Consider the following 25783-nt stretch of genomic DNA (forward strand, 5'->3'; position numbering starts at 1 on the left):
ACACAGCCACAGTAGCTAATTAAGGCAAGCTCAAATGGGTTGACTCCAAGACTAGAGGTTGGGATAACCATCTTGGAATAATGCATTAAAACTCCCATAATTTCCTGTTTTCCCCACCTGGCTAAATTGTGTGAATGCAGCATTATTAACAGTCCATTTAAAGCACATAAAAATCTTCTCATCAGTTCCATTAGATGTATAATGTCTCCGAAGGAGCTTTTATTTCTGACAAGATGACCCTGATGATGTCACAGTGACATCATAAGAGTCATCCCGATTTGGACTTGCAGACAACCAGTTTGGCACAAAAAGCTTGTGTTACAAACTGGAGATGTGGAAGTTGTATGATACATGGGTTAAGCAGACAGGGAGGGTCCAATGAAAAAAAAATGCATTGCATGATGGGAAATGTAAGATCCAGCATTTTTGGAGCTTGATACTCCAGCGACTAAAAGTGAGGATATCTCAGTGTCTGTTGCTTCAATTTTGACCATTCTTCTTTTAATCTGCCTCGTGTGAGTCCGCCAACTGTTTGGGACGATAACACTAAATTACTGGAGTGCCTCTTTAAGTTAGTGCTGAAAAAAATGCGGACAGTCCTGAAACAACCCCTTCACCCAGGTGAAAGTGCTGCGTACTATGAGATTGTTGAATTGTTAGGTTAATGGTGCTTTTTAGCAGCATTTTGCATTGCAGATACATTCATTTTTGCTTATTTTTCCATTTGCAATTGCTCACTCGTACGTTGCACCACATTCCGGCAGATCTTTGCCTCACCTCGACAGCTCGGTGTCCGTCTCCCGCCCCCGTGAGTGCGTGCGTGCGTGAGATGAAGGGGAGGGCTTGAGAATGAAGGAGAGGTGCGCTCCGCGATCTGCGAGCATCTCATTCAGGCGAGCAGCGGCGGCTTCTCGCGATGTCACACCGGCGGCGTCTTCTCCATCCGATGTGAAGCGCCCAGACCTGCTTCACTGCACATTTATGTCTCAGTTTAGCACCTTCATCAGGAGCCGTCTGTTGTTAGAATGCGTCCGGGAGCGCGCCCTCCTCCTCCTCCACCACCTCCTCTGGACGCTGTGCGGTCCTCTCTCTGTCTGTGTCTCATAGTTTTCCTCCACGGTGTTGTATCTGCTGCTGTGTTTGAAGGCGGTGTTTACAATGGTGAGTCCGATTGTTTCTCGAAGCGATGATTGCAACTGGATTTTCAGGTGTTAAGAAAACTAAGTAGATATATTGAATGTATACTCAGTCTGCCCACGTCACTGTTGGGCATGCAAAACGTCATTATTATTATTATTATTATTATTATTTAGTCAAAAGCGAATCATCAAATGCACAAAAAAAGAAGATTTCAATAGGTCATTAAAGTATAATTTGCCATCTTTCCTCCCTTTTTTCTTTTCTTTTCACCTACTATAATTGTGGCAGTTCTGCACCACAATACCAAGGCAAATTCCTTGTATGTGAAAACATACTTGGCAATAATGTTGCTTCTGTTTCTGATTGTCTCTTTTTTTTTTTTTTTTTTTTTACATTTTGCATCCTCTGTTTTGCATCAGGAGAAAATAAGCGGGGTTCGCTGAGGAGCATCCTTGAGCACGTACAGAGTTATGAGATTACTTCTCCCACATGGCTGCATCCTCGCAGACACCGGAGGTCTGCCAATAAAGAGGTGAGTCAGTCCGCCTCATCCTCTGTCCATTTGCCTAGAAAACCATTTAAAACACGCTGACACGTTTAAATCTTGATATAAGTCTGCTCTTGTTTAGTAAACTCCTGCTACCTGATGAACAGTCTATTTCTTTCCCTCCAGCATCCTGCAGAGGCACTGGTTCTGATCTCAGCTGAGGGCCAGGAGCTCAGACTACACCTGGAGAAAAATGAGTGAGTGACTTATGGAGAATAAAGTGCACCACACTGCAGCGTTTCATACATTAGATTAGACAAGACACATGGCAGCTTTTGGAGTAATGCTTCTGAGGAACAGGTAAAAAAAAAAAAAAAAGAAGAAAGAATTCAAACAGTTATCTGTATCCCAATCTGTATCCCAATCTGATTAAATCAAGTGAGAGCATATTAACATCAATGTCCTGTGTGTCCTTAGACAAGACGCTCCGGCTATCCCCATTTATTTGACCAGATGTTAGCTGTCACATGGACACGTTTATAAGGTCAGTGCCCCTGTGGGTGCAGAGAGGGGGATGAAGGGAGGACAGCAGGATGATGGTTTTGGACGACAGAGGGTTGACACCCGATCTGTGTGCCTTGGGCAAACAGGAAGTTAAGATTGTGCCTCTGCACCTAACATCCTGTAATCTGACAGAGTGGGGCCTGTCCAGGAACAATGGGATGGTGATAGGAAGGGAGCAGAGTATCTGACTCGCCTAATGGACTGCGTGATGGCTGGCTGGGATTGCGGGGCGGACCGGAGCTGGGGAGATGTCAGTGGTGACAACAGAGCTGTGGTTTATCACTTCTGGATTCGAGCCAGCTCACAAGTGGAATGGGAAGCTTTCACGAAGTCCATTTTTACCATCAAATGTTGGCCCTGTCTGTCGTTCATTCACTCACAGGCACACACATTAACAAACCGTGACTCCGCTGAGTCTGACTGGCCGTCCCCTCAGGGATTTGCCCCCCTGCTCTCCCTCCCCAGCAGGTGGTCGCGCTGTTAGATTTCCTCCTGGCCAAAGGAATTTTCATCAATCACACACTGTGTTTGTCTGCATGTGTGTGGAACAGCGGCAAGGACAGAGAGGGTGTTTTTACAACATTTTTACAGTTTTAATGTATAACCAATGGTTGCAGATTGTTCCAAAAAAAGAGGAAATGCAAAAATTCTCATTCCTTTTACTCACAACCAAAGAAAAATAGTATATTTTGAAACAGTTTTTGTGCAACTTCTCAACTGTTTCCTGGAACAGGAAAGCTGTGAACATTTCTTCACCGGTGCCAATCACTTCTGCTACGGTTACAACAGGAGCGAGGTGGTGTGAAAAATGGGAGAGGTGATGATATGAGTTAAAAAAATTAAATGTAGAAACTAAAGCTATGCTAAGCTGTCATTTTAATGATAAAGCATACAAAATGGATGGAAAATAGTATAAAACAAAACAAAACAAAACAACAGACATTAATACTGAAGATACACATCCCACATCCTTGGTACTGATCCTTTAATGTACTGTTTCTGGAACATTTATTGATCTGGGCAAGAAAATCATGTAAAAACTGTTTTCTGTTTCGTTCACTCAGCTTCAGTCTTTAATACTTGCCAGCTTGTATTCCACAATTCACTCAGGGACTGTATGAAATTATTAGGTGGGTCAAAAAAAGTAGAGTTATTTGGGTTTTTTTTTTCTTATTTTCTATAGATCTTCTCACCAGATTAGCATTTTATTTCAGGCCTCACTTGATCTGTCGCCTACGCGTCCTTCATTCAGTACTGACAGTGTGATAATGTTAATAAACAGGACCCGCTGTGCTGGTCTCTTTTATTTCTAATTTGCAATTTGATGGACATTATGGAAATTAATGTTCTGTTAACATACAAAGATTTTAATGGTACAACACTTTGCATTTTCTATGCACCATACGTTTTTACGATGAAACAAGTCAATTTAACACTATTGTGGGGGAGGGTGTTTTTCTCAGGGGAAGGATCCATTAAACATTTTAGTCAAGCTATTTGGGGCCTCACTTCTTAAACCATTCAACCATGACATCCAGACCCCCTTCCCACCCCAATTATTTCCAACAGTCCCTTGCAAAAATAGTTTTACACCATTCAAAGAAAGAGCTTGCTGGCCGTCTACATAGAGCCATTATTCAGTCTGAGATTTACTGCTTCTTACCGCCACCAGCCGGAGTTTCCCCTTACTCCAAGCCTAGACAGCAATTCCCATACTGGGTTACAGTGTTTTGACTTTGTCTATCAGCCTAATGTGGAGATCTGGCTATGTGAGACTATAGGGGTGGGCTGAAGAAGACAGCAGCTTGTGTCAGTGAAGATCAATGTCCAGCTTTGGAGAGAAGCCAGAGAAAATGCTGCCAGGGTCCATCTCCGTGTCCTGGCTACTCCCTCTTGTACTCATTGCCCCTGCGGCCATTGCTCTGACAGTCAGCAGATCGGGGGGGACCAAACTAGCCGTGAGATGGTCTTGATATTGTCTTTCTGTTTATCCTCCTGCAGTAATTTACATGTCATTTGTTTCCCACTCTCTCCCTTTTAATTCCAGTCCACCTCAGACACTCTTCAGTTAATGCATCACTTAAGCAAAGCCCGGAGAATGACGTAGCTGTGAATTTTTGTGGGCATCAATACTCCAAGTGGCTGGAGCACAGGCTTGGACGTCGGTGTGGATGTCTATGTGTGTCTGCCTGAGCTTTTATCTTAATGAGAGGCTGTGCTGCACCCGTAGAGGGCTGATCTGGTTAAGAGCCAGATGGGGGCCAGTGTGCTGACTCAGAGTGCAGGAAAAGGGATGTAAAAACAGAGCGAGAGAGGGAGGAAACAGTGTAAGAAAGTGAATGATGGACCAGAGGAGAAGGGTTGAGGTGAGAAAAGTCACGGAAAGAGGAAAGCCGAGACAGATGGGGTTAGTTTGGGTATGAGTTATGTGCATTTGGTTCAGATATGTGGATATTCTTCCTCCCTCCTCTGCATGACTTTCTCTGTTGTTCTGTTTAAAGCCCTTCCTGCGCCCCCTTAAGTGTATGAACCTGAATTAAGCACTCCCCTGGGAAATGTACACATCATTGTTCCTCCTCTCCTCTCCTCTCCTGCTCCTCACCTCATATGTCTTCCTCTGTCCTATCTAGAAACGAGCACCCCATTTTTTCTCATTTCTTTCTTTCCCTCACCTTGTCTGATGCTCCCCAGGGCTCTAGCACAAATATACATCTCCCACGCGCTCTCTGTGGTCAGCGTTCGGGAGACTGTGGCCACACGCAGACAGGCGACACACACACACACTTGTAGACGCACCCAGCAGCCCAAAAGAACACAAACAAGACCAAAGCACAGGCCTGATGGATCACAGGAGTAGTTAGCAGAGAGCAGGGATGCATTCGCTTGCCCTTGTTTCTGTTTAGTCTCAGTGGCGCGGCCCTGTCTGCTCAGATGTCTTTATCTAGGCCTCTGTGTTGCCTTGTGTGTTGGGGAAACACTCACACACACACACAGAGGGCTTCACACAACAGAGCATTGGCCTGCCTCTGCAATAAAAGCCTCTTCATCATCCATTGCTGAGTGGTAGTTTGACTTTGCGTCAGCCTTCTCCCTCTCCTCCACCCGTTTGCGGTGATGTCATCCGATACTATGAGAGAATGCGACCCACTGACCCTAATGCAATACTCCACGTCCCCTTCTCCTCCCTTCTCCTTCACTATCTCCCGAGTACATTAGCATTGCTCCCCCAACCCCCCCTCTCCCCTCAGGAGGCTGAACCGAGCCTTTGTCTCAGCCTCACTACCGGACAGCCCTGATTCAGCCAGTATTGCGCTCCTCAATCACAGCATCTGTCTGGACACTGGACGGCATCCAAACTCAGTGCAGCGCTCATGCCATCACACAGAGGCTTTTGCAGTCTTGATTTGAAAGCTCTCACAGTATTTACCAGACTTCAATTAGACTCAAGGGGTTGGGATATTCCCGGGCTGTTGGTGGTTTAGACTCGTTGACATTTTGGAGAATATGCTTTTTTGCTTTCTTGTTGAGGGTTAGTTGAGAAAATCAGTTCCAGTTTTGTGTCTGTGGGATGAATATGAAGCTACAGCAAACAGCTTAGCTTAGCATAATGACTGGAAACAAGGGGAATCGGCTAGCTCTGTACAAAAAGCCTCCCGCCAGCGAGCTGATTAACATGCTATTTCTACAAAAAACAAAACATAGAAGCAGCCATTTGTGGATTTACAGGCAGTTATGTGCCAAACAGTTTCTTGACTAGCTGCAATGACTTCCTGGATTCTCAGCTGGTTGTGTGGCAGCCTCACAGTGCCGACAAGATCCTAGGAAGTCATTGCACCCGGCCAAGAAACAGTCCTCTTTGTAATCTCCGTAAAACTGCAAGTTCTTATTTGTACACTTCTGTTGTTGTACGGATTATAGTAACCAAATGAAAGAGAAGGTATTAATTAGTGAGCTTTAGAGGCACTGGTAGACAGATTTTGTTACCATTGGACACGGCCAGGAAGGCTATCTTTATGCAAAGCTACACTCACAGGCTGCTTTTCATATTTAGCTTAGATATGAAAATTGTATCACTCTTGCAAACAAAATCATCATAACGAGGTATATGCCACGTGTTGCCTGACCAGTTGAAACTGATGTCAACGTATCATGCCAGTCATAGACAGCTGTGTAAGTTAAGTGTGTAACAGCGCAAGTACTGTTTTGTTCTGCCAACTGCCAGTCATTTCTGCTGGCGGTCGGCGTTATCTTGCTGAGGCATAGCTTAAATAAACTCATAAAAAGTGTTTGCAGAGATGAATCAGTGACATCATGTTTTATCATGCATGTGCATTGCAGTTGTCCCCATACTTTTATCACACAGTTGATGATCCATTTACCTTTTAACTTCTGGAGACGCTGATGATGCAAATTGAAACTAAACTCTTTTATCACACCTCCAGGTTATTTTGGGTGATTCTTGTGGTTGTATCCTTCTTGCATATAGCTGATGCATTGTTTCATCTGCTATTTACTTCTTTGCAGCTTGAATAAACCACCAGTCATGTCAAGTTCTAGAAATTATTTTCAATACCTAAACATATAAGGCAGTAACTGTATTTAAGGAGCCATGCCTGAATGTGACGACTTATGTTGCCAGGTTTGGACTTTTCATCAGCATTTTTAGTGAAGGCTAATACAAAACTGAAACACGAAAACTACGCTAGTGGAGCTTTCAGTGTTGGCGATGTCTGTGTTGATTGCATGTTGCGTCTGCATGTCACATGGTGGCAGGTTGTGTAGCCATCAGTCTGCGAGCATGCACAGCTGCTGACTGGCATGTGAGAATAAGGGCGAGTGGAGGAGAGAAAGAGTCATTATGTGTCTCCTCGTGGAAGAAGTGATTCCTGTAACGACTGGGCAGCAGCAGCAGCAGGTTAAAGCTCAGTCAATCATCAGCCACTCTGCCATGAATTCTGGCTGTTAGACTGATGGAGAGGGTTGCACAGATGAGAGCAGAGCATGGTGGGAATATTAGGGAAACTTAGATTAGGAAAACTAGAGCAGTGCCAGATATAAATGAGGGTAGAAGGTCACATCACAACACAGCGGGGGTTTCCCCATTTAGGGTGACATCAGCCGGATACATTACCAGTGACTGATCATTTTTTAAGTTTTGCCCCCCCCCCCCCCCCCCCCCCCCCAGAGTACTATTCTGTTAAAGGAAGAAGCTTTGTGGCTGATTGCATCAACAGGCTGCCATTGTTTCAAGAGCTTGTCTCCTTCAGGGCATCTGATGGGAGAGAAAAATGCCCATCCTCCCTTCATTTGTCTTCATCATCCTTTAAAGGAATAGTTTGGCATTTTGGGGAATGCCCTTATTCACTGTCTCGCTGAGAGTTAGATGAGAAGATTGATAACACTCTCATTTCCGTACGCTAAGTACAAAGCTATAGCTGGTTAGTTTAGTGTAAAGATTTAAAAAGCCAGCTTGGCTCTGTCCAACAATCTGCCTACTGTCACCTCTAAAGCTCATTAATTTAGATGTAATATGTCATTTGTTTTATAGTTAGAAAAAGTTGCATAATCACTGCAGCCAGCAAAAAAATTCACAGACCTGAGACTTTTCGATGCTTGTATGGATTAGACATTAGGTATTTGTATTTCCCAACATGCTGAACTATTTGTTGCACTTCCGCCCCACTGATTTACGAAGATGAAAAGAGAATAAGATATCTATCATACAGAGCTGGCACAGTCATCACCCTGAGGTAAAGCCACAAGCTGGCTCAGATGGAAGATAAGAGCGGATTCCTGATAAATAATAAAATTGTAGCAGGACATCTTTGGTCTCTCGTGTTTATTTGAGACTTCAGTTGAGTCCAAGCTTTCAGCCAGCATCAGTAGATACATGTAGGCTTCTCTACATCTTGATTTCACCGCAGTTACCTTTGATCCGTTGATGGATCTAGGTTAGACTGAGGCGGGGGCGGATTTAGGGAGACACAGCAAAAGAAAACCAGCTGTGAGGCAACGTTTATGAATGGAAACAGGAAGAATGGATTGAGACTGAGCTGGAAGGAGATAGACGGGAAAATAAGCATCTGTACGAGATGTAAATATTGGGCCGGTAGGTTGACAGAAGTTTGACAGAAACAGCCTGAATCTGAAAACACTCCTTCAATCACACATGTACACACACACAAATAGAGAGTAAGAAGAATGTAATGTTTAATGTTTCTCTCAATATGTGCATGTTTCCTTGATTTATCAGCCTCTCCTGTGCAGCCTGTATCATGTACAAGTGTAGAAATTCCAAGTTATAGAGAAAGAATAGGAGGACATTGGTATGTAATGACCCCTGTGAAACCAAAGCACAAACAAACTTGAACTCTCTGTATAGGGAAGTTATCTCCCACTTCAGCTGAAGTAAAAGGGGTCATTTGGGAAAGGTACATATGGATTTCATTACAGCCACAACATTCTTCTTTGTATTTCCTCTTATCTCTGAGAGGATCTTTGTCTAAATCTTTAAAGAAGTGAGTGTCTCTGTCAAAGTGAATGTTTTATGAGCTGCGAGCTGCTGGAGGGAACCGTCTATCTGCACTGTTTCCTGCAGCTTTGCGGAGTATTTCTCAGCATTGTTCCACCATGTTGTTGCCGTTTCAGGAGATTGAATGTCTCACACTACATGCGTTCTCTTGCAAATTGTCTCTGAGTTTGTGCTGTCTCTCACCAGGCAGCTGTTGGCTCCTGGATATCAAGAAATATGGTACACTCCAGATGGAGGCCGCAAGTCGTCCTCTCCTGCCAGCACCGTAAGTCTGTGGGACAGTTTGATGTTCTCAAACTGCAGCGGGAGTTATAAATGATTGTAGAAGAGAAATAAATATCTGTGCTGTTGGATAACAGTCAGGACCATACTACATTTCTTTCTGGTCATCTGCTTGAATGACAGGCTCTCCTATTGCTGCACCACCCTGCTTCCCTACATGGAGAGACGTGTGTGTTTAGCTTTAATTGTTTCTGTCTTCCAGGGACACTGTTTCTACCACGGGGAGGTTCTGGGCATGGAGGGCTCAAGTGTTGCTGTTAGCACATGCTCAGGACTCAGGTATGCAAAACTTGACCCCGGGCTGTAGTCATAAAGTTTTCTAATATTTAGAGTTAGTCCCAATGGTGTAAGACATTTCTTCGAATTCTAAGAGGTCTCCCTCATGACTAAATCCCTCTAAAAACAAAAGCTATTCAGCGAGAGAGAGCTCCTACAAAAGGGGAAAGAGGACGTTTCTGTAGTTTTTCCTGCAAAGGAGAAAAGAGCTGCAAGAGAATAGTTTTACCAATACTCGAAAGCAGGAATCGGTGCTGCATATTATGGTATATAGTGTAGGGGTGATGTTTGTGATCGATCTTATTAAAGATGTGTTTGCATCGCTCATTCACTGAATTAAAGCTATTAGCTCCATTAAGGCTAAGTTTACAGCCTCAGTTTGTTTGTTTTCCGGCTGACGTGCAAACATTCTGAGCCAACAAGATAGAATTAATGCATGCAAAGCAATTTCCTCCGTGTTTTCAGAGTCGTTGACAGAATACCGGCCACAACATAACATTAATACATAAATAACTATCGTTCACCATTTACTATTTTGGTCAACTTGCCAAAATAGACGAGGGAATTTGTCCACCTGTTGAGCCATTTCCACAGATCTGAACATCACTACTTTCCTTCCACATTCATACATTTAAAAAGGTTGATCGGAAAGCCAGTTACACTTATTCCTGGACAAGAAATCATCTTTCTTCAGGAGGAATCTATCTGATAATCCCCCTCCTCGATTACGGAGACCAGGTTTCTCCTATACACAACATTTAAGAAACTGCAGAAACCTGAATGTAATCCAGTTAAGTGCAAACTCACTGGCTGCCATATTAAGATCCGTGGTCTGCATCAACCTGTTCGGACTGCACAAATATAAGGTAGTTGCTTTCATTAACACAAAGTATTGTGCCAGTATCAGAAAATCACACTTTAAATGCTTAAATGCTAACATGGATCCTGAATCCTAAAATGGCATGCTGAGATTTTCACAATGAACTGGTGACAGGGTTGAGATAAGGCGTGGGTAAGATCTCACTGAGAGAATGTTGTAGATGAAAAGAAGTTCCAACGAGAGCCTGTTCATCCTCTGATCAAACCATGGCTGAGTAGATAATGTGACAGGAAACAGTTGTGTGTAGTGTCTTGTGCAGTCCAGTAGGTTAGTAGGTCATTGGCTCCAGAGTTAGTTCATTGAGTACAGCTCAGTATGGATGTTTTCTCCTGGTGTGAATCCAGGGCGGCTGATCCTTCCTGCTAGAAATGCTCAGGGAGGAGAGACCAGCAACCGAGGAGGAACTGGCAAGCACTGACAGAAACCGTAGCCATATGTGTGTTTTTGTGGGTTCAGTGCTCTGCAGCTGGAGGACGAGTGAATCCGCTAATGTAGATTCTCTGGGGAGATGCAGACACAGCATAGAGGGACATTGACATGTGGGCGTCTGACCTCTCCAGATGTTTTCTACAGCTGCTTGACCTGCCGCCGCATGCACGCTCATGTGTTTGAGTGTAGACGGCTGCGCTCATGAGTGGTTTCGCGAAGAATCCGGCGGATTGTGTATCGCTCTGTCTGTCCCAGCTGATCTTCATTTATAAACAGCAGTAAATCACCTGAGACACGTTCCTCTGTTCCACCCATCCGTTAAGCCACCACAGCCAAAAAAAAAATCTAAATCTGATGTGCAACCATATGGTTTTATGCATGTTTCAGTTTGACAGTGTAATTCAGGAAATAACTTTAAATCTGATCTTTTATGGTTTAAAAGGACTTTGTTTTTTATTCACAATATTTGCAATAATAACAATGATTTCCACAGAATACCAAAGTGTGCAGTTAGACAGACAGCAATACTATTGATCCACATTGACTTCCTCAGGGTATGACTGGATGGAACTATCAGCAGTGTCTTGTTTCCCCAGGGGACTGATTTCTCTGAACACAAGCGTCAGCTACCTGATAGAGCCTCTCCCTGCCTCCACCGATGCACAGCAGCACGCTGTGTTCAGAGCCGAGAGCCTCCATCTACCCAGAGGTAGCTGCCTGCATCACCACGGCAACAGGGAGCATGAGGAGGGGCTTAATGGCTTCATCCATGGAATGATGTCACCACGGAGTGTGAGGAGGGTGAGTTCTGACAGGACAGACAATGATCGACCACCTGAAATCCTTTTACTCAAAGCAGCAGTGTCCCACATTTTCTCTGTTAAACTATTATGTGTCCATTTTCAGGAAAAAAGGGACCTGAGTCAGAATATGAAGTATGTGGAGCTGCTGATGGTGGCAGACAAGGCGGAGGTGAGGACACAGCTGTGTCGCGGTCATATATGGTCACTTTTCAACCAGACCGGAGCCATCAAACAGGGGGGTACGGGATGTGGCTTCAGGTGTGAAATCAGCTACGGAGGCAGAATTAAGTATCATGAGCTCATTGGAACCCAGTATTCATTTTCATAAATAGTCTGTTATGATCTTGTCCAGAGACACGCAGGTTAAGTTTAGTGGTGACTCTAAATTACCAGTAGGTGTGAATGTGATCATGAATGGTGGTGTCTCTATGTGCCTGTGATTGGCTGGAAACATGTCCAGGGTGTACCCCTTCTCTCACACAGTGTCAGCCGGGATCAGCTGCAAGCCTCTGGGGTTAGTGGATGGATGGATGTTAAGAACTATATTTATGCCTACTTTACACTGTATTGTAATAAACAAAATATAGAAAACAACCTGAGCAGGTATCACCCACCACTCTATTTAGAGCTCGCTAAGTTTTAAGATCTGAGTCACATCCTGTTTGTCATCTGAAGTCCCCTTTTGATGTTTGAGAAGATGTGCGAAGAAGTAGGCTGTGTGTGTGCGGGTGTGTCTATACTAATGCGGTTTGTGTTGTTTGCAGTTTGAGAAGCATGGGAGTAGTCTCGAGAAGACCAAACTGAAATTACTGGAAGCAGCCAACCTGGTTGACAAGGTATCATCTGTGTGAAAACCACAAACAGACACTCTTTTCACATCTTTGTCACACCCATCTTTAGTAGTGACAGTGTCTGGGACTTTTCCTGTCCGCTCCTGCAGTACTACAAGGCTCTGCGCATCCGTGTGGCATTAATCGGTCTGGAGGTGTGGACCAGCCAGGACATGATCAGCGTCTCAGACAACCCTCACGCCACTCTGGCGGCCTTCCTGTCCTGGAGACGCAAACAGCTCAGCGTGCTCCCCAACGACAACGCTCAGCTCATCACGTCAGTCACTCTATCCCTCGTCTTCCGCTAGTCTTCCCATTTGTCATTCTTCACCCTCTCATCCAGCTAGTATCCCCCTACTTCCTCAAAGCCTTGTGGGGTAGATCTCTCGATTGATTTTGTCTTCATCTTGTGAGACAATAAAAATCACCAGTTGTATCCCAGCGGGCCGTTGTCCAGCTGGAACTAATCACCAGTGGCGTTTTGTGTCTCCAGGGGGAGGGCGTTCCAGGGCACCACCATCGGGCTGGCACCTCTTAAAGCCATGTGCTCTGACTACCAGTCTGGTGGAGTGAACACGGTGAGAATACATGTGACATAATTACGTTTTCCTCCCTAAAAAATCTATTCTTTTCTGATCTTGAAGTTCTCCCTGTCTCTTCCTTTTACCAGGACCACTCAGAGTCAGCTGTGGGTGTCGCTGCCACCATGGCGCATGAGATGGGTCACAACTTCGGCATGAGCCACGACAGTGCAGGGTGCTGCCAGGCGAGGGCCGAAGACGGAGGCTGCATCATGGCTGCCGCTACCGGGTACGGTACACAAATTACCCGTGACCAATCAAAGTGCAGTTGTTAAACTAGGAATTAGGAAGAAAAAAACAGAGGATTTGAGGATTTGTGCTTCTTCCCTCCTCGCCACTGCCCAGGCATCCATTTCCACGTGTGTTTAATGATTGTAACCAGAAGGAGCTGAAGAACTACCTGAGCTCTGGAGGCGGGAAGTGTCTGTTCAACATGCCAAACACCAGAGCCATGTACGGAGGGCAGCGCTGCGGCAATGGTTACCTGGAGGATGGAGAAGAATGTGACTGTGGAGAGGAGGAGGTGAGTGTGCAGCAGTACATGTTCTCCCTGTGCCTTTTATTGCCAGGAGTCATGACTGTACTCTCTGCTGCTCTGTCTGTGTAGGAGTGCACCAGTCCTTGCTGTAATGCCAACAACTGCACTCTGAAAGCTGGTGCTGAGTGTGCGCATGGCGTCTGCTGCCATAACTGCAAGGTACGAACATCTAAACGAAGGGAAACACTTCCCATGCATGATGTGTCCCCGTGCTAATTCTTATTATTAAATAACCACTGAGGCAATTGAATTATACCTCTGCAATTAATTATTTCTTCCTATCTCTTGCAACTCTCCTTATCTGAGTTTGTTCTGGTTCTGTCCTAAACGTCTCTTCCGCCATCTTTCTCCGTCTAGCTGAAGAGCCCGGGTGTGCTGTGTCGTGCGCCCTCAGGGTCATGTGACCTGCCGGAGTACTGCGATGGGAAGGCAGAGTCTTGTCCCGCTAACTTGTACTTAGTGGACGGTACATCTTGTGCCGGCGGCCAGGCCTACTGCTACACTGGCATGTGTCTGACCCTGGAGCAGCAGTGTCGGTCTCTGTGGGGACGAGGTGGGTAAACCGGATGTTTATAATCCAGAAATCCTTGGTTCCAAAAGGGGGTATTAGCCTCCATTCTGATCACATAGTAGCATATTTTATGCATACATCATATACTCTCGGTTTCCAGTTTATTTGATACACCAACAAAAAGTTTAGGAAGTAAAAGATTAAGTTAGATTTTTAATGTGTAATGCTGGCACTGGATTAACATTTATTTTGAGTTAAGATGCATTAAGAAATTAAGTCTTGTTCCTCTTTCGATTTCATGGTATGATGAGACAATAAAAGTTTTAATAAGACAATCAGCTTAAATACTCAGTATGAAACTCTTAAGCACCCCTAATGTGAACGCACCTTTCATCCATCATATCCTGTCCCAGTGTATCTTTAAAGCAGCTCCAGTGCATGCTGAAGCCGAGATGCTGGATAGAGTTAGAGATGAGCCCTCAGTGGGTCACAGGATTAGGGACTGTTGTTGGACAGTGGCCATGTTCCCGTTGTGACAGTGCCTCCCTGGAGTCACTTTGTAGAACCGCAGGAGCCACGCAGAACAGTAAGGGATGCCATCTGGTCTCCATCGGGCGGTCACATAGCACACTGTGCATGTGTGTGCGTCACTGTGTGTGTATGTGCAGCTATATTGATTTGGTTCTGTACAATTCCTCTCCCTCGACCACAGATGGCCGTCCGGCCCCTGACCTGTGCTTTAAGAAGGTAAACGAAGCTGGAGACATGTACGGCAACTGTGGCAAAGATCTGTTTGGGAAGTACAGGAGCTGCAAGGACAGGTGAAGATCAAAACCTTTGGGTTCATTTACTCCCTCAGTTGAAGGAGGGTATCTACATTTCCTCAGAATTTTTTTAGTTGCTCATCCATCTCAACACACTGATGATACTCTTTTTACTATTTCTACCAGGGATGCTCAATGTGGGAAAATCCAGTGTTTAACTTCAGCGTCCAAGCCCATTGAGAACAATGCTGTTCGCATAGAAACCACTGTCAGCGTTGGCAACAGGAAGATCCAGTGTATGGGAACGCACGTGTACAAGGCTGGGCAGGGGAACGAGGAGGCGCAGGGCGACACTCTGGACCCAGGCCTGGTCATGACGGGGACCAAGTGTGGCACTGACTCGGTGAGACTGGTGATAGACTAAATGGAAATCATCATTGTGGCAGAGAGCATGCTTTAGATCTTTTTTTGAGATGTCCGTAAGTGTCTCATGTGTAAATTTCTGCCACTTAAAGGAACCACTCGATTCTCTAACCTGTTCTCTGCCTGTCTTCCTCACACCCCACCTTCTCTCAACAGATTTGCTTTAATGGAGAATGCCGCAATGCATCTTTCCTCAGAGCTGATGAGTGCAATGCCAAGTGCCATGGACACGGGGTAAGTTCCTGCGTGTGAGGAAGGACGCTGTGGAGAAGGATTTGGCTGATGGCCCGCTATTATGGAAAGATGGAAAACTTGGCAGTGGCGCAAGAAATATTTAGATCTTTCACTTAATTAAAAGTAGCAATACGGCAATGTAAAAATACTGCAGTACAGGTATAAGTTATTCACTCAAAATCTTACTTAAGTAGAAGTAAAGAAGCATTATCAGCAAAATGTACATAAAGGATGAAAAGTAGCAGTATTCATTATGCAGCAGCATGATCTCTGTTTTTGTTAAATCTTTATCTGCAAAGTAACTCTAGCTGTCAGATAAAAGTAGTGCAGTAAAAAGATTTTCTTTCTAATACAGTGAAGTAGAACCCCAAAATTGTACAGTGTACAAGTACAGTGATTTTAAAATGTAGTTACAAGCTACTGAACCTTTGTCAAACTCTTTTCACATAGAATTATTTTGAAATACTTGGTTCTAAAATGTCGATCGCTTCTACACCTGCATGTCAGAGTAATGAATATAAACATTTATGCAGTCATTTTAATGAGTATTAATTTCTTTCACCAGCTGTGCAACAACAATCACAACTGCCACTGCGACTCCGGCTGGGCTCCACCTCTGTGTGACCAGAGGGGGTCAGGGGGCAGCGTGGACAGCGGACCTGTCGTCAGCCACAGTGAGACAACTGTGTTTTCTTATATTCAGCATTCAAAAGATTTCTGTGCGATCACACAATTTTCTGACTTTTTACTGTTTTGTATTCCAACAGGCAATCTCCTTCCAGTCCTGCTGGTCCTCCCCCTGGTTTTCTTTGTGGTTTTTGCTGCTGTTGGACTGTGGTGCTGCTACAGACATAAACTCCATCCACTGAAATCCTCTGCTCCACCTCCAGTGCCTAAGTATGTGATTCTGTGATGTTAAATACAAATAATTTTCATTTTAGTAACGGCAAATTGCCAGTGATGCACTTTTGCTTGAGTCTATATGTTATGTGGACATAGAAATTATGTGTTTGTACTTTTGTATTTGTGTTTTTACCCTCAGCTGTTCAGTCCCGACCGAGGGCAAGCCACTGTATGCCGACAGTCATGTGAACGGTCACACCAACCCAGCATTTTTGTTAAAAAAACAGGACTCAGACCACCTGGTAAAGAAGCCCCTGATGACCCAGACAACATGTAATTCTCTGTTATTTTTGAGTATCAGAATAAACCGCTCCACTTTGTCATGGCTGCCTTCTTCCACAGGGGAAATCCTCTCCTCATCCAAGCCCGTCTTGCCCAGCTCGGTCCAGACATGCTATTGTGCGTCCAGCGGTGAAGCCTCCTCCTGTACCCGCGTATGCTGCAGAGCAGAAAGAGCAGACGGCTCAGCTCCAACCTGTAGTTTCTCCTCAGAGACAACACTCTCCTCAGGCTTACACTCCGACTCTCCTTAAATCTGAGCAGAGACGAAACCAGGCTCCTCCATCACCCTCAGGACCTCCATCTTTACCTTCGCTAGGCACCAAAACCCACTCTCAGCCTTCAGCACTGCCTAAACACCGACCAGGCCCCCCAAGCAGACCTCCACCGCCTTGTCCCGTCAACAAACTATCAGTGGTGAATATTGTTTGGATGTTTTTAAGTACATAGTCAAATTTTGCTGGAATTAATTGAATCAAGTGTCTGACTTGTCATTTTTGTGTAGGAACAGCAACAAATGAAAGGCCTGCAGGTTACCACTAATGCCCTGCAAAGAGGAAAAGCTGCTTTGGCTCCACCTGCTGGACAGAAAAAGCCAAACAGGTAATTCATCTGGAGGCGTTTTCTCATGTAAATCTATGGAAAATCCCTTGTTAACGTCTCTTTTTCTGCTTCTTTTAGAACCTAAGAGCTCAGGGGGATGTTGGGGACCACCACCTACATCCAATAATGGACTGTCTCACACTTCCTCTTTTTGAAAATTGGACAGCTGACAAAGAAGAAACGTGGCACTGTGGGATATGAAGAATACTTGACACTGTCGATTACAACGTATTTACACTGATGTGTGCTGAGGGAGAAAAGGTTGAACAACAGCAAGTCATAACACATATCACAATGAGTTTTTAAGATTTAACCTGTGTTTTGTTAATTGGCCCTATGTGTCTGCTGTAAAAACTTGAAACAGCCAGAGCTGCTTTTGGTTATTATTGTCCCAAAAGTTCATGGCAATGTGAAATTGTTTTGTGAGTGCGGCAGTGTTGAAACACTGCTCCAGGAATATTTATTCACAAAGAAAAGATGAATGTTTACAATGTAGCCTATGTACTAAACATGGTGACTTTTAAAGAGCATCAGCTTGTAAAGGGATATCTTATATTAAGAAAAGATGCCAGTGTTGAAGTGCTTATGCTTCTTATGTGTGACTACGGAAGGGATTTTAACTGGACTGATGGGGACCAGTGAAAGCCCTTCATGCATGCTGTAAGTACATGTTTATGATGAGAGATACATGACTGATATGTTGCAGGAAATGATAGGGATTTTTCAGTTGTATAATTAGTTTTCTTAAATGATTTTATATTTTCATGGTGTTGCACTTTGAGCACTAGTATCAAATACTCATCGCTTGGATGCATTAAAGGTGGCTGTTAAAACATCCTTCCACAGGGTGCCAACGAGTAAAAGTCACCTTTCAAGCCTACAGGAGATGAGAATTTGATCCTGATTCGAATCCACGCTAACTTTTTTTTTATTCATCGTCCTTTCACTGACAATCAGTGATGGAATTGTCTTTGTCCAGGGAAACATTTCAAATAATTTCTAATTAGGAACAAAATGATTCAGATGTGTCAGTTAAACATCTCAAAATCGCGCCATGAATTTTGCACTTTTGTCCAAAGATGTTATTTAAACTGCTCGTTGGGAGTTCCTTCATGACCAAAATGCTATAAGGCTCATCTTCCTTCTTAGAAGACTATGCTATGTGACTGCAGGTTATGTAACAGTGATAACTTGGCGATACTGTAAGGTACTGTTAAAAATCCTGGTCCATTTGACTGCATGGGGGACGACCTGGTTTTATCTGTAATATAGAAATACAGTCTGTCAGCTGCCATGTTTTATCAGACCTATGCAAACACTGACACTGTGCAACACTGTGTCTTCAACTGGAATTCACATAAACACATTGGAAAATTTAACTGGTTGTGTTTTGTGATCTTGTTCATAGGATTCAATAGCATGCTCAGTGGTAGCTTACTGAGTGAGTAACAATGGATTTGTTGATGCACCTTTCAGTAGAGCTGCAGACAACACTTCCTGCACACAGGTACTATGAATAGGTACATATGCAATATGTGTTTTCATCTTAATGGCATTTGACCACAGTTTGACCAATGATCATTCTTGTGCAGCCATTATGTTGGAATCCTAAAAATGCCTTTTTCACACTTCTGGAAAGTCTATGTGTTGAAAAAACTTTTAAATTTTACTTCAATTTATATTTTTGGCCACTTGGGGGCAGTGTATTAACCCAGAAACACTGACATATCACAGCATAAAGTTGATTCGGCAAACATGTTACCAAACTTTTTTGCACAGGAGGAAGATGCAGAGCAAAATTAGCATTCATTTGGAGTTTCGTGTTTGGTCACTTGAAGTATGTGAGTTCATTTTTCAGTCTCCTTCTAGCTCTGTTATGGTCTCCACTGCCCACCAGCTTGCTGCTAACTTTGTCCCATCTGCAGTGTGGCGCTGGACAGGTAGTGTACAGTGCATTTATAGGAGCTATTTCACTGAAAACAGCCGTCTGTTGTTGAAAATACCCTGATGAGAACGAATGTAGTGAATTTGTCATCCCAAAAACCGAAACAATGTTGTAGAAGACCCTAAAACGCTCAGTCCAGCTGAGGGGAACTGCAGAGTTTGGTGATAATTCTCTGTGGGTTCGTCACTACTGACATTTCACCCATTGTTCATATAAAGCTATTGATTGATAGAGCAGCTTTAAAATAACTGTATCTGCTGGACAAATCATGGCCAGAACTGAGTGGATAAATGAGGACTCATACTGTACTAAACAGTTTGTGTAGCTATTGATGATCAGGTGATGACCTAAAGTGGTACATTTACTTGACTTCCTTGGTTCCAGTAAAGGTGGACACTTGTTGTCTTGGTTGTGTTGTCACTAGAGGAGGCCTTTGATGTTAATGGAACATGTGAACAAACACTTACAGATCGATAATGTATGTATAGGTTTAAATGACACCCCCTCTTAGCACTGCTGGAAGTGCTGAAAGGTGCCTGCCCTTTAGATCTCCACATCCTTCACTGAGATGAAAGCTATCTGATGTATTCTAATCAAAAGGCCGCTAAATACCAAGGTCAGACCCCCTGAACCACCCTTCATCCAACACACACACACATACTCCCTGGTCGACTCTCTGCGGACTGAAGAGCCAGGTGATCTTCCACGGGGACCAAAGGGCAGGTGAAGGTAGCTGTGACTCAGAGGGAGACGTGGCATTGGCAGGCAAAGGTTTTAGCATGTGGCTTAATTGCAGCCTCTCCTGCTGAGCATAATTAGCGTTTGCTGGCATGTCACTTCCTGTGGAGTTTCATTTATTAGAGATGATGATTGGCTGAGGGATAAAACGCAGGGGTGACACCCCCGCCTCCCCTCCCAGTGGGGAGGATGGGCGCAGCCAGGAGGGCAGTAAAGAGAGGATCTCACCTGCTGAAAGCTCTCCTGCCGTGTATAATGACCCAATTAAGCCTTAGTTGTTTTTCCACTTGTAACGTTGATTATCACACTCGCCATTTTTCTTCAAATCAATTCCTGCTTTTTTATCCTGAACTCCATTATCAGTCTCTCCATTACTACTCAACACTTTTACAATCATTTTTTTTCTTTTTTAGCTGGTGTTTGGTCTTTTTAAAGACCAAACAAGCTCTGGAGGCAGCAACAGAGCTTGTGACGTGAGACACAGCTACTTGCCTCCAGTAAACACGGCCATTAGACGCACAATGACATAACGAGGTCCAGCTGAAAATATGCCTAGTCACCCTGCAAGCCTGCACAGATGTTTATGATTGTTCTGCTGATTATAACTAGGCTGTATCTGGGCAGAAATATGCAGAGGATTACATGAGCTCAAAAATCTACACTAGGACCGTGTCTGAAATCAGCCCCTGTTTACAGTTTAGCTGTTTTTAAGTGTCTGAGTTCTAAGTGTGGAACAAAAGATCACGTGACACAATGAGAAATGTGTCCATACCCTTTGGTAGATGTGTAAATTGCAGTTATGTGACACTGCCTCTGTCAAAAATCTGAATTTACTGCTCACGATATAGTACCTTATTGACAGCTGATTAATGCATAATCAATAATATATTCATTTATTCATATGGAGGAAGTAGCGAGTGACTGATTGAGGGATTTCAGACACAGCCAGTGTGGTAAATGTGAAGGCTGTCCTTCCCGAACATGTGCAGCTGAATTAACAGGAGTGTGAGGGAGATGTCAGTCAGGCAGTCCAGCTCTAATCAGGCACAGTAAGTGAGAACACCTGGGCTGGTGTACTGTGGGCGTGTAGGAGCTTTATGTTTTGAGTGTGCTGATGATGCACGCTCCAATGTACAGAGGAAATGGATCCTCGTAGCTGCACAAAAATAAGGGAAATTAGAGCTGCAACAATTAGTCAGTTAATCAATTAGTTGATCAAAAGAAGTAATTGCCACCTATTGTTGTTTCAGTCATTTTTCAAGCAGAAATGTCAAACATTTGCTGTTTCAAACTTCTTAAATGAAGGATTTGCCTCTTTTCGTTGTCATTTATGATAGTAAATGCACAGTCTTTGGGTTTTGGACTGTTGGCTGGACAAAAGAAGCTGTTTGAAGACGCCACTTTGGGCTTTCACAATCGAGTAATTGGCAGATTAATCCATAATGAAAATAACTATAAGTTGCAACTGAATTAATTGTGGCGGCAAGACAGAAAGTGAAAAAGTAAAAAATGAGTATTAAATCTTTGGAAAAACATTGTGGCTTGTCTTTGTTTAAGTGACAGTGTGATTCTAGAATTACAGTTTGATTGATAAACTTTGATTGCATGCATACTTACTGCAAAAACAAGCACTATGTGACCTAGAATTGGGACACACTTTTCGCTAGAAATCCCATAATGCTGCATTGTTGGTGCAAAGTGGCGTTACTACTGAAATGGGATAAAATCCCACAACTGCACTTTTATTGGCTCATTTAACAGAGTAAACACCAGAGCCAGAGGTGTCAAACAGTAACGGCTGGAAATGGTGGTCACATGGTGCATATAAAGATCGTCATCTATCATTAATGTTCATTTGATGTTTTTGTGTTTTTGCTGTGCAATAACCTTGAGTCATTTTTCTATTTATACAATGATAGTTCAAATTTCAGTCCAACAATGCATGCACAGCTTTTTGCCTTCAGTGTCTATGGCCGGGTCACTACCCCAGGGACTGATGGTGGGTTATATAGTTAAGTGTTACTCTGATTGAGGTACTTGCCTCTGGCAATAAAAGGTCAACATAAATGATTAATGAGAGGAAAATGTCATAAGGGAGGGTGGGAGGGGGCAAAAAAGGTGTAAGGTATCTATGGAAAGGAATCCTTAATTTTCTTCTGCTCTCTTTTGACTTTTTCCATACATTTTATCATGCCAACATCATACATTTAAGCCCATGTAACATTTCGAATGCATGCCTTTCATCAGAGTGAAGAGTGGCATTATTTGCATGTATTTGTATTTTTATGTTTGTGTGTTCATTGTTCAGCACAGCTGGGTTGCTGTTACATCAGACAGACAAATCAATCACAGATCAGCTCAGGCACAGTTCCCGAACGTTGTTTATCGCTTTAACTGCAAGGTTTTGACCTATAGCGTCTATTCAGATCAATGAAGGCAGCATTCATTATGACTCCCACAGAGGTGAGTCCACTAAAACGACTACCTGAGTTCACATGAAAGCTCTTTACCTCTAATTAGAACCCTTGGCAATTCTAATGAACGTCCATGTGAAAATATATTTAATGACCTGATGTCAGCAGGAGACCATCCGCTGATGTCTGATCCATCTCATTAAGACCTGACTGTACGTGTGTGTGTGTGTGTGTGTTTGTGCGTGTGTCTGTTATTGATTTCACCAATTACAAGAACATTCCTGATACACAGAAACAACTATACTGTTGTTGTGCTTGTGTGTCTCTTATCTCATTTTTCACACTGCAAGACAGTTTCATCACACACAGGCTACATTTTTACAGTTGTCTTTATTGTAAACACTGGTCATTCTGATGCACAATATTTAACACTAAATCATAATAATCTTTCTGAGAGAGAGGACAGGAAACTGAAAAACTGCCTACTTTAACATCACTAATAGGTGTATATATAAACAACGATTGCTCATCAGTACAAAATATATTCATGGTGTTCACATCTATCTCCAATTTCAAATTTAGATTGCAACATTTTCCCCAGAAGGCTCATTGCAGCACTAACTAACCAGTTAAAAACTCTGATCAACATTTTTACATGACGGAGCTGTATTATGCCCAAATACTGCAAGAAGACTGTAACTTACAATGTTCATTCACTACACAGTATATTGAAAATGTATATAAATCTACTGTGCATTGAATTGTATTGCTTTTCTTGCCGGAAGCTTTAATTTACAGCCACCAAAACTGATCTTACACAAATTATACTTTAGTTCTTCCTCATTAAACAACAAGAAAACAACATTATGAATGTTTATCATATATACAGACAATACTGCGCTATTTATAGTCCACACTGATTGCACTTCTTACCTTTGAATAATCTTACAAACACAGTCGAATAGATAGTAGAATACAAATGATTTATGGTGCAGCACTCAACAGTCCATTCAGCTGAGGTGGTCTGCTGGTGAAGCTGCTGCTATCTGAGCACTGTATTGATCAGCTGGGAGGTGGTTGTTATTTTTTCCCCTCTTTGCTCTGGTGCTCCCACGGCACAGGATCATTTTCCTCTGTGTATGATCCAGTCTCCCTCTCATGCCAGAACTGCTCCACATCAGGCAAGACAATCCCGTCTTTGAGGCTCACCGTGTCTGCTTCTCTTCCTCCTCCTGCTTTCTCCGGCTGGGGCTGAGCCCCTCTGCTGGGACCCTGGCTAGAGCTTGATCGAAGGCTCCTCTCCCCCTGCAGCTGGCCCGAAGTCTCTGGTCTGGGGCAAGGGGACTGGAGAGCTGTTGGGTTGTGAGGTCCAGGTTTTGGCTTTGGAGGGGGTTGTTTGCGTAGGGTGAGGCGCCTCCACAGACCCCGGTAGCCCTCTCTGAACTCCTCGGAGAGGGAGAGGACGATGAGAGGGTTCACCAAGGACAGAGAGAAGGTGAGCAGCTGAGCAGAGAGGGTTAGAATAAGGGGGGGAGTGGAGACAAGGGGCTGAGCTCCTTCAATTTCCTTCTCTGCAATGTGACGCTCCCAGACCCACACCACCCACTGTGGAAGCCAGAGAATAGCCATGGCCACAGTCAGACTAAACAGCATCAAGGTGAGCTTCCTGGATCTGATCTGTGTGCGCAGGTTCTGAGTCTTGCTGGAGCGACGCTGGCACTGGCCGTACGCCTTCCAGAAATACATCAGGGCAAAGCTGAGAGGTGCACAGTAGACCCCCAGGGGGTATGCTTTGACGTACACAGTCATGAAATCCCTGGCTTCGGGAGGAACTATCAGCACACACGCCAGCCCACGGATCCCTGTCTGCAGCCGAGCAAACAGCCAGTGAGGGATGGTGACAGAGCAGGCGGACAGCCAGATGAAGAAGAACACCACCAGGATGGAACCCAGGTGGATGCTCACCTGCTTGGTGGGGTTGGACACATAGCGGTAGCAGGCTTTGGCCATGACAGCCACTGTGAAGCTCTTCGCTGCCATGCAGGACTGGAGGAACCAGTCAGCCGTCTTGCAGACCACCCAGCCCAGATTCCAGCTAGCTTTGGAGTAGGAGGCAGCTCTGAAAGGCACCGTAAACGCCAGCACCAGCCCATCAGCAAACATCAGGTTGAAGATGAGGGAGTTGATGAGAGATAGTTTACCCCTATGAGCGTTGGAGAACAAGATGACCATCGCAGTGAGATTACAAGCCACACCCAAGACACAGATGATTCCCAGAATAGCCGGCACCAGGACCCTCAGCTCCCCGGCGTCCAGGTGTTGGTACGAGCCACGATCATTGAATAACCACTTGTCTATGGAGCTGTTTACCACTGTCGCGTTGTTCCCGCTCAACTTATCCATCTTTTCCTAAAAGAAAAGGACAGGAAAAGTCAAAGGCAGCTAGGAGAAGACAAAAGGTTCTGGGTGGAAGATTTCCAAAAACTGAAGTGCTCAAAAGAGAGATTTAATATTCTAGCAACAATGCCACTCTGAATCTAGACCTGTTAGAATAATCGCATCAGAGAAGGTATCGATTGACGATTGATGATCACAGCAGAGCTCCTGTCTGTCCCCGGGTTTATCCTGACACACAATGATGCAGCTTCAGCAGCTGGTTATAAAGATGCTTTTTGATTGACAGCTGCTGTCCCCAGCTGACAAAATGTGCGTAGACTACAGTCTCGCGGGGCCAATTAGAAAAACCGTGCATAATGTGCACAGTATGACAGATGAATGTTTTTCCAATTTGTGTAAATGTTTGTGAATTAGCGCGCATTACAGTGAGGTTTTCTTCAGGATAGTAATGTTTAACTCTATGTGTTCTTTTTCCCCCCAAAATCAGTGTCATTACAGCAAAGGCATTTTAGAATTTGTTAACAACAGAACATGAAATATAACATGTGAAGCCTCCACCAGCAATCCAGATGGATTTTGTCATTTGTGTTTGTTGCATGAGCTGTCAGGGTGGGTCAGCAACCTTCAGCTGGATTTCTGCTCTGATAACGGTTATTTAGTACATTATGAATAAACATGAATACGTGAAAAAAAAGCAATTGTGACATTTTCAAGTAATTTGAAATCAACCACCTACTGTGTCCAGTTGATGACAGTTGTGTTTCCTCCCCCTTGTTGTATCAGCCAGGCTTCATTTTCACGTCTTACTCTTTATCCACAAGAAGGCGCCCTTGCACCACAAGCAGCAATGAACACGCTGTAGTCAGGACATGAATCATGTGATTTACATTCAGTCTGAGTCAGGGGTGTGAACAGAGGAGGTCCGACAATGCAGGCTTTCAACTTGCACATCTTTATTCTTTTATATTCAAAGAAAGTCCAGTAAGCATAAAGACTGCATGGTAATTAATTGCATTTCAATACATTCTGAGCTATAAAAGTTTTTTTTTGTTTCAATTAGTGTCACAAAGGAGGTTGTTTAGAAGACATTACTGTTTAAAGGAATCACACTTAATAATTCCCTGATTTCACAGAGTTCACTTAGACCTTTGACTGCTTTCCTTTATGGGAGTTGGCTCTTGAAACAAATCTGAGACGAGCGAGAATCTCTAAACTGATCCGAGCTGAGTG

General features: G+C 43.9%; 2 protein-coding genes across 2 annotated transcripts; one reads left to right on the forward strand and one right to left on the reverse strand.

The window, feature by feature from the left end:
• Nucleotides 1-918: 918 nt before the first annotated feature.
• Nucleotides 919-18384, forward strand: adam19b (ADAM metallopeptidase domain 19b). The gene is made up of 23 exons (XM_041943751.1): nucleotides 919-1161; nucleotides 1560-1672; nucleotides 1814-1884; nucleotides 8910-8988; nucleotides 9208-9284; nucleotides 11187-11391; nucleotides 11497-11562; nucleotides 12158-12229; nucleotides 12334-12500; nucleotides 12717-12801; nucleotides 12894-13033; nucleotides 13150-13327; nucleotides 13412-13501; nucleotides 13700-13895; nucleotides 14566-14674; nucleotides 14804-15020; nucleotides 15197-15274; nucleotides 15840-15948; nucleotides 16042-16171; nucleotides 16317-16419; nucleotides 16520-16873; nucleotides 16962-17059; nucleotides 17138-18384. Exons 1-23 carry the CDS (start codon nucleotides 1026-1028, stop codon nucleotides 17142-17144), a joined length of 2880 nt encoding a protein of 959 aa, XP_041799685.1. The 5' UTR covers nucleotides 919-1025; the 3' UTR covers nucleotides 17145-18384.
• Nucleotides 18385-23236: 4852 nt separating this feature from the next.
• Nucleotides 23237-24559, reverse strand: gpr151 (G protein-coupled receptor 151). Its single transcript, XM_041944764.1, has one exon. The coding sequence runs from the start codon at nucleotides 24557-24559 to the stop codon at nucleotides 23237-23239; it is 1323 nt and encodes a 440-aa protein (XP_041800698.1).
• Between the last annotated feature and the right edge of the window lie 1224 nt (nucleotides 24560-25783).

Source organism: Chelmon rostratus, chromosome 9 (genome assembly GCF_017976325.1).
Source record: "Chelmon rostratus isolate fCheRos1 chromosome 9, fCheRos1.pri, whole genome shotgun sequence".
NCBI lineage: Eukaryota > Metazoa > Chordata > Actinopteri > Chaetodontiformes > Chaetodontidae > Chelmon > Chelmon rostratus.

Bases quoted from the DNA above. Each gene is read 5' to 3' on its own strand.
- adam19b (XM_041943751.1), top strand. From the start codon at position 1,026: ATGCGTCCGGGAGCGCGCCCTCCTCCTCCTCCACCACCTCCTCTGGAC. The intron at 1,885-8,909 runs GTGAGTGACTTA...GTCTCTCACCAG, and splicing joins CTACACCTGGAGAAAAATGA to GCAGCTGTTGGCTCCTGGAT. The intron at 13,896-14,565 runs GTGGGTAAACCG...CCTCGACCACAG, and splicing joins TCGGTCTCTGTGGGGACGAG to ATGGCCGTCCGGCCCCTGAC.
- gpr151 (XM_041944764.1), bottom strand. From the start codon at position 24,559: ATGGATAAGTTGAGCGGGAACAACGCGACAGTGGTAAACAGCTCCATA.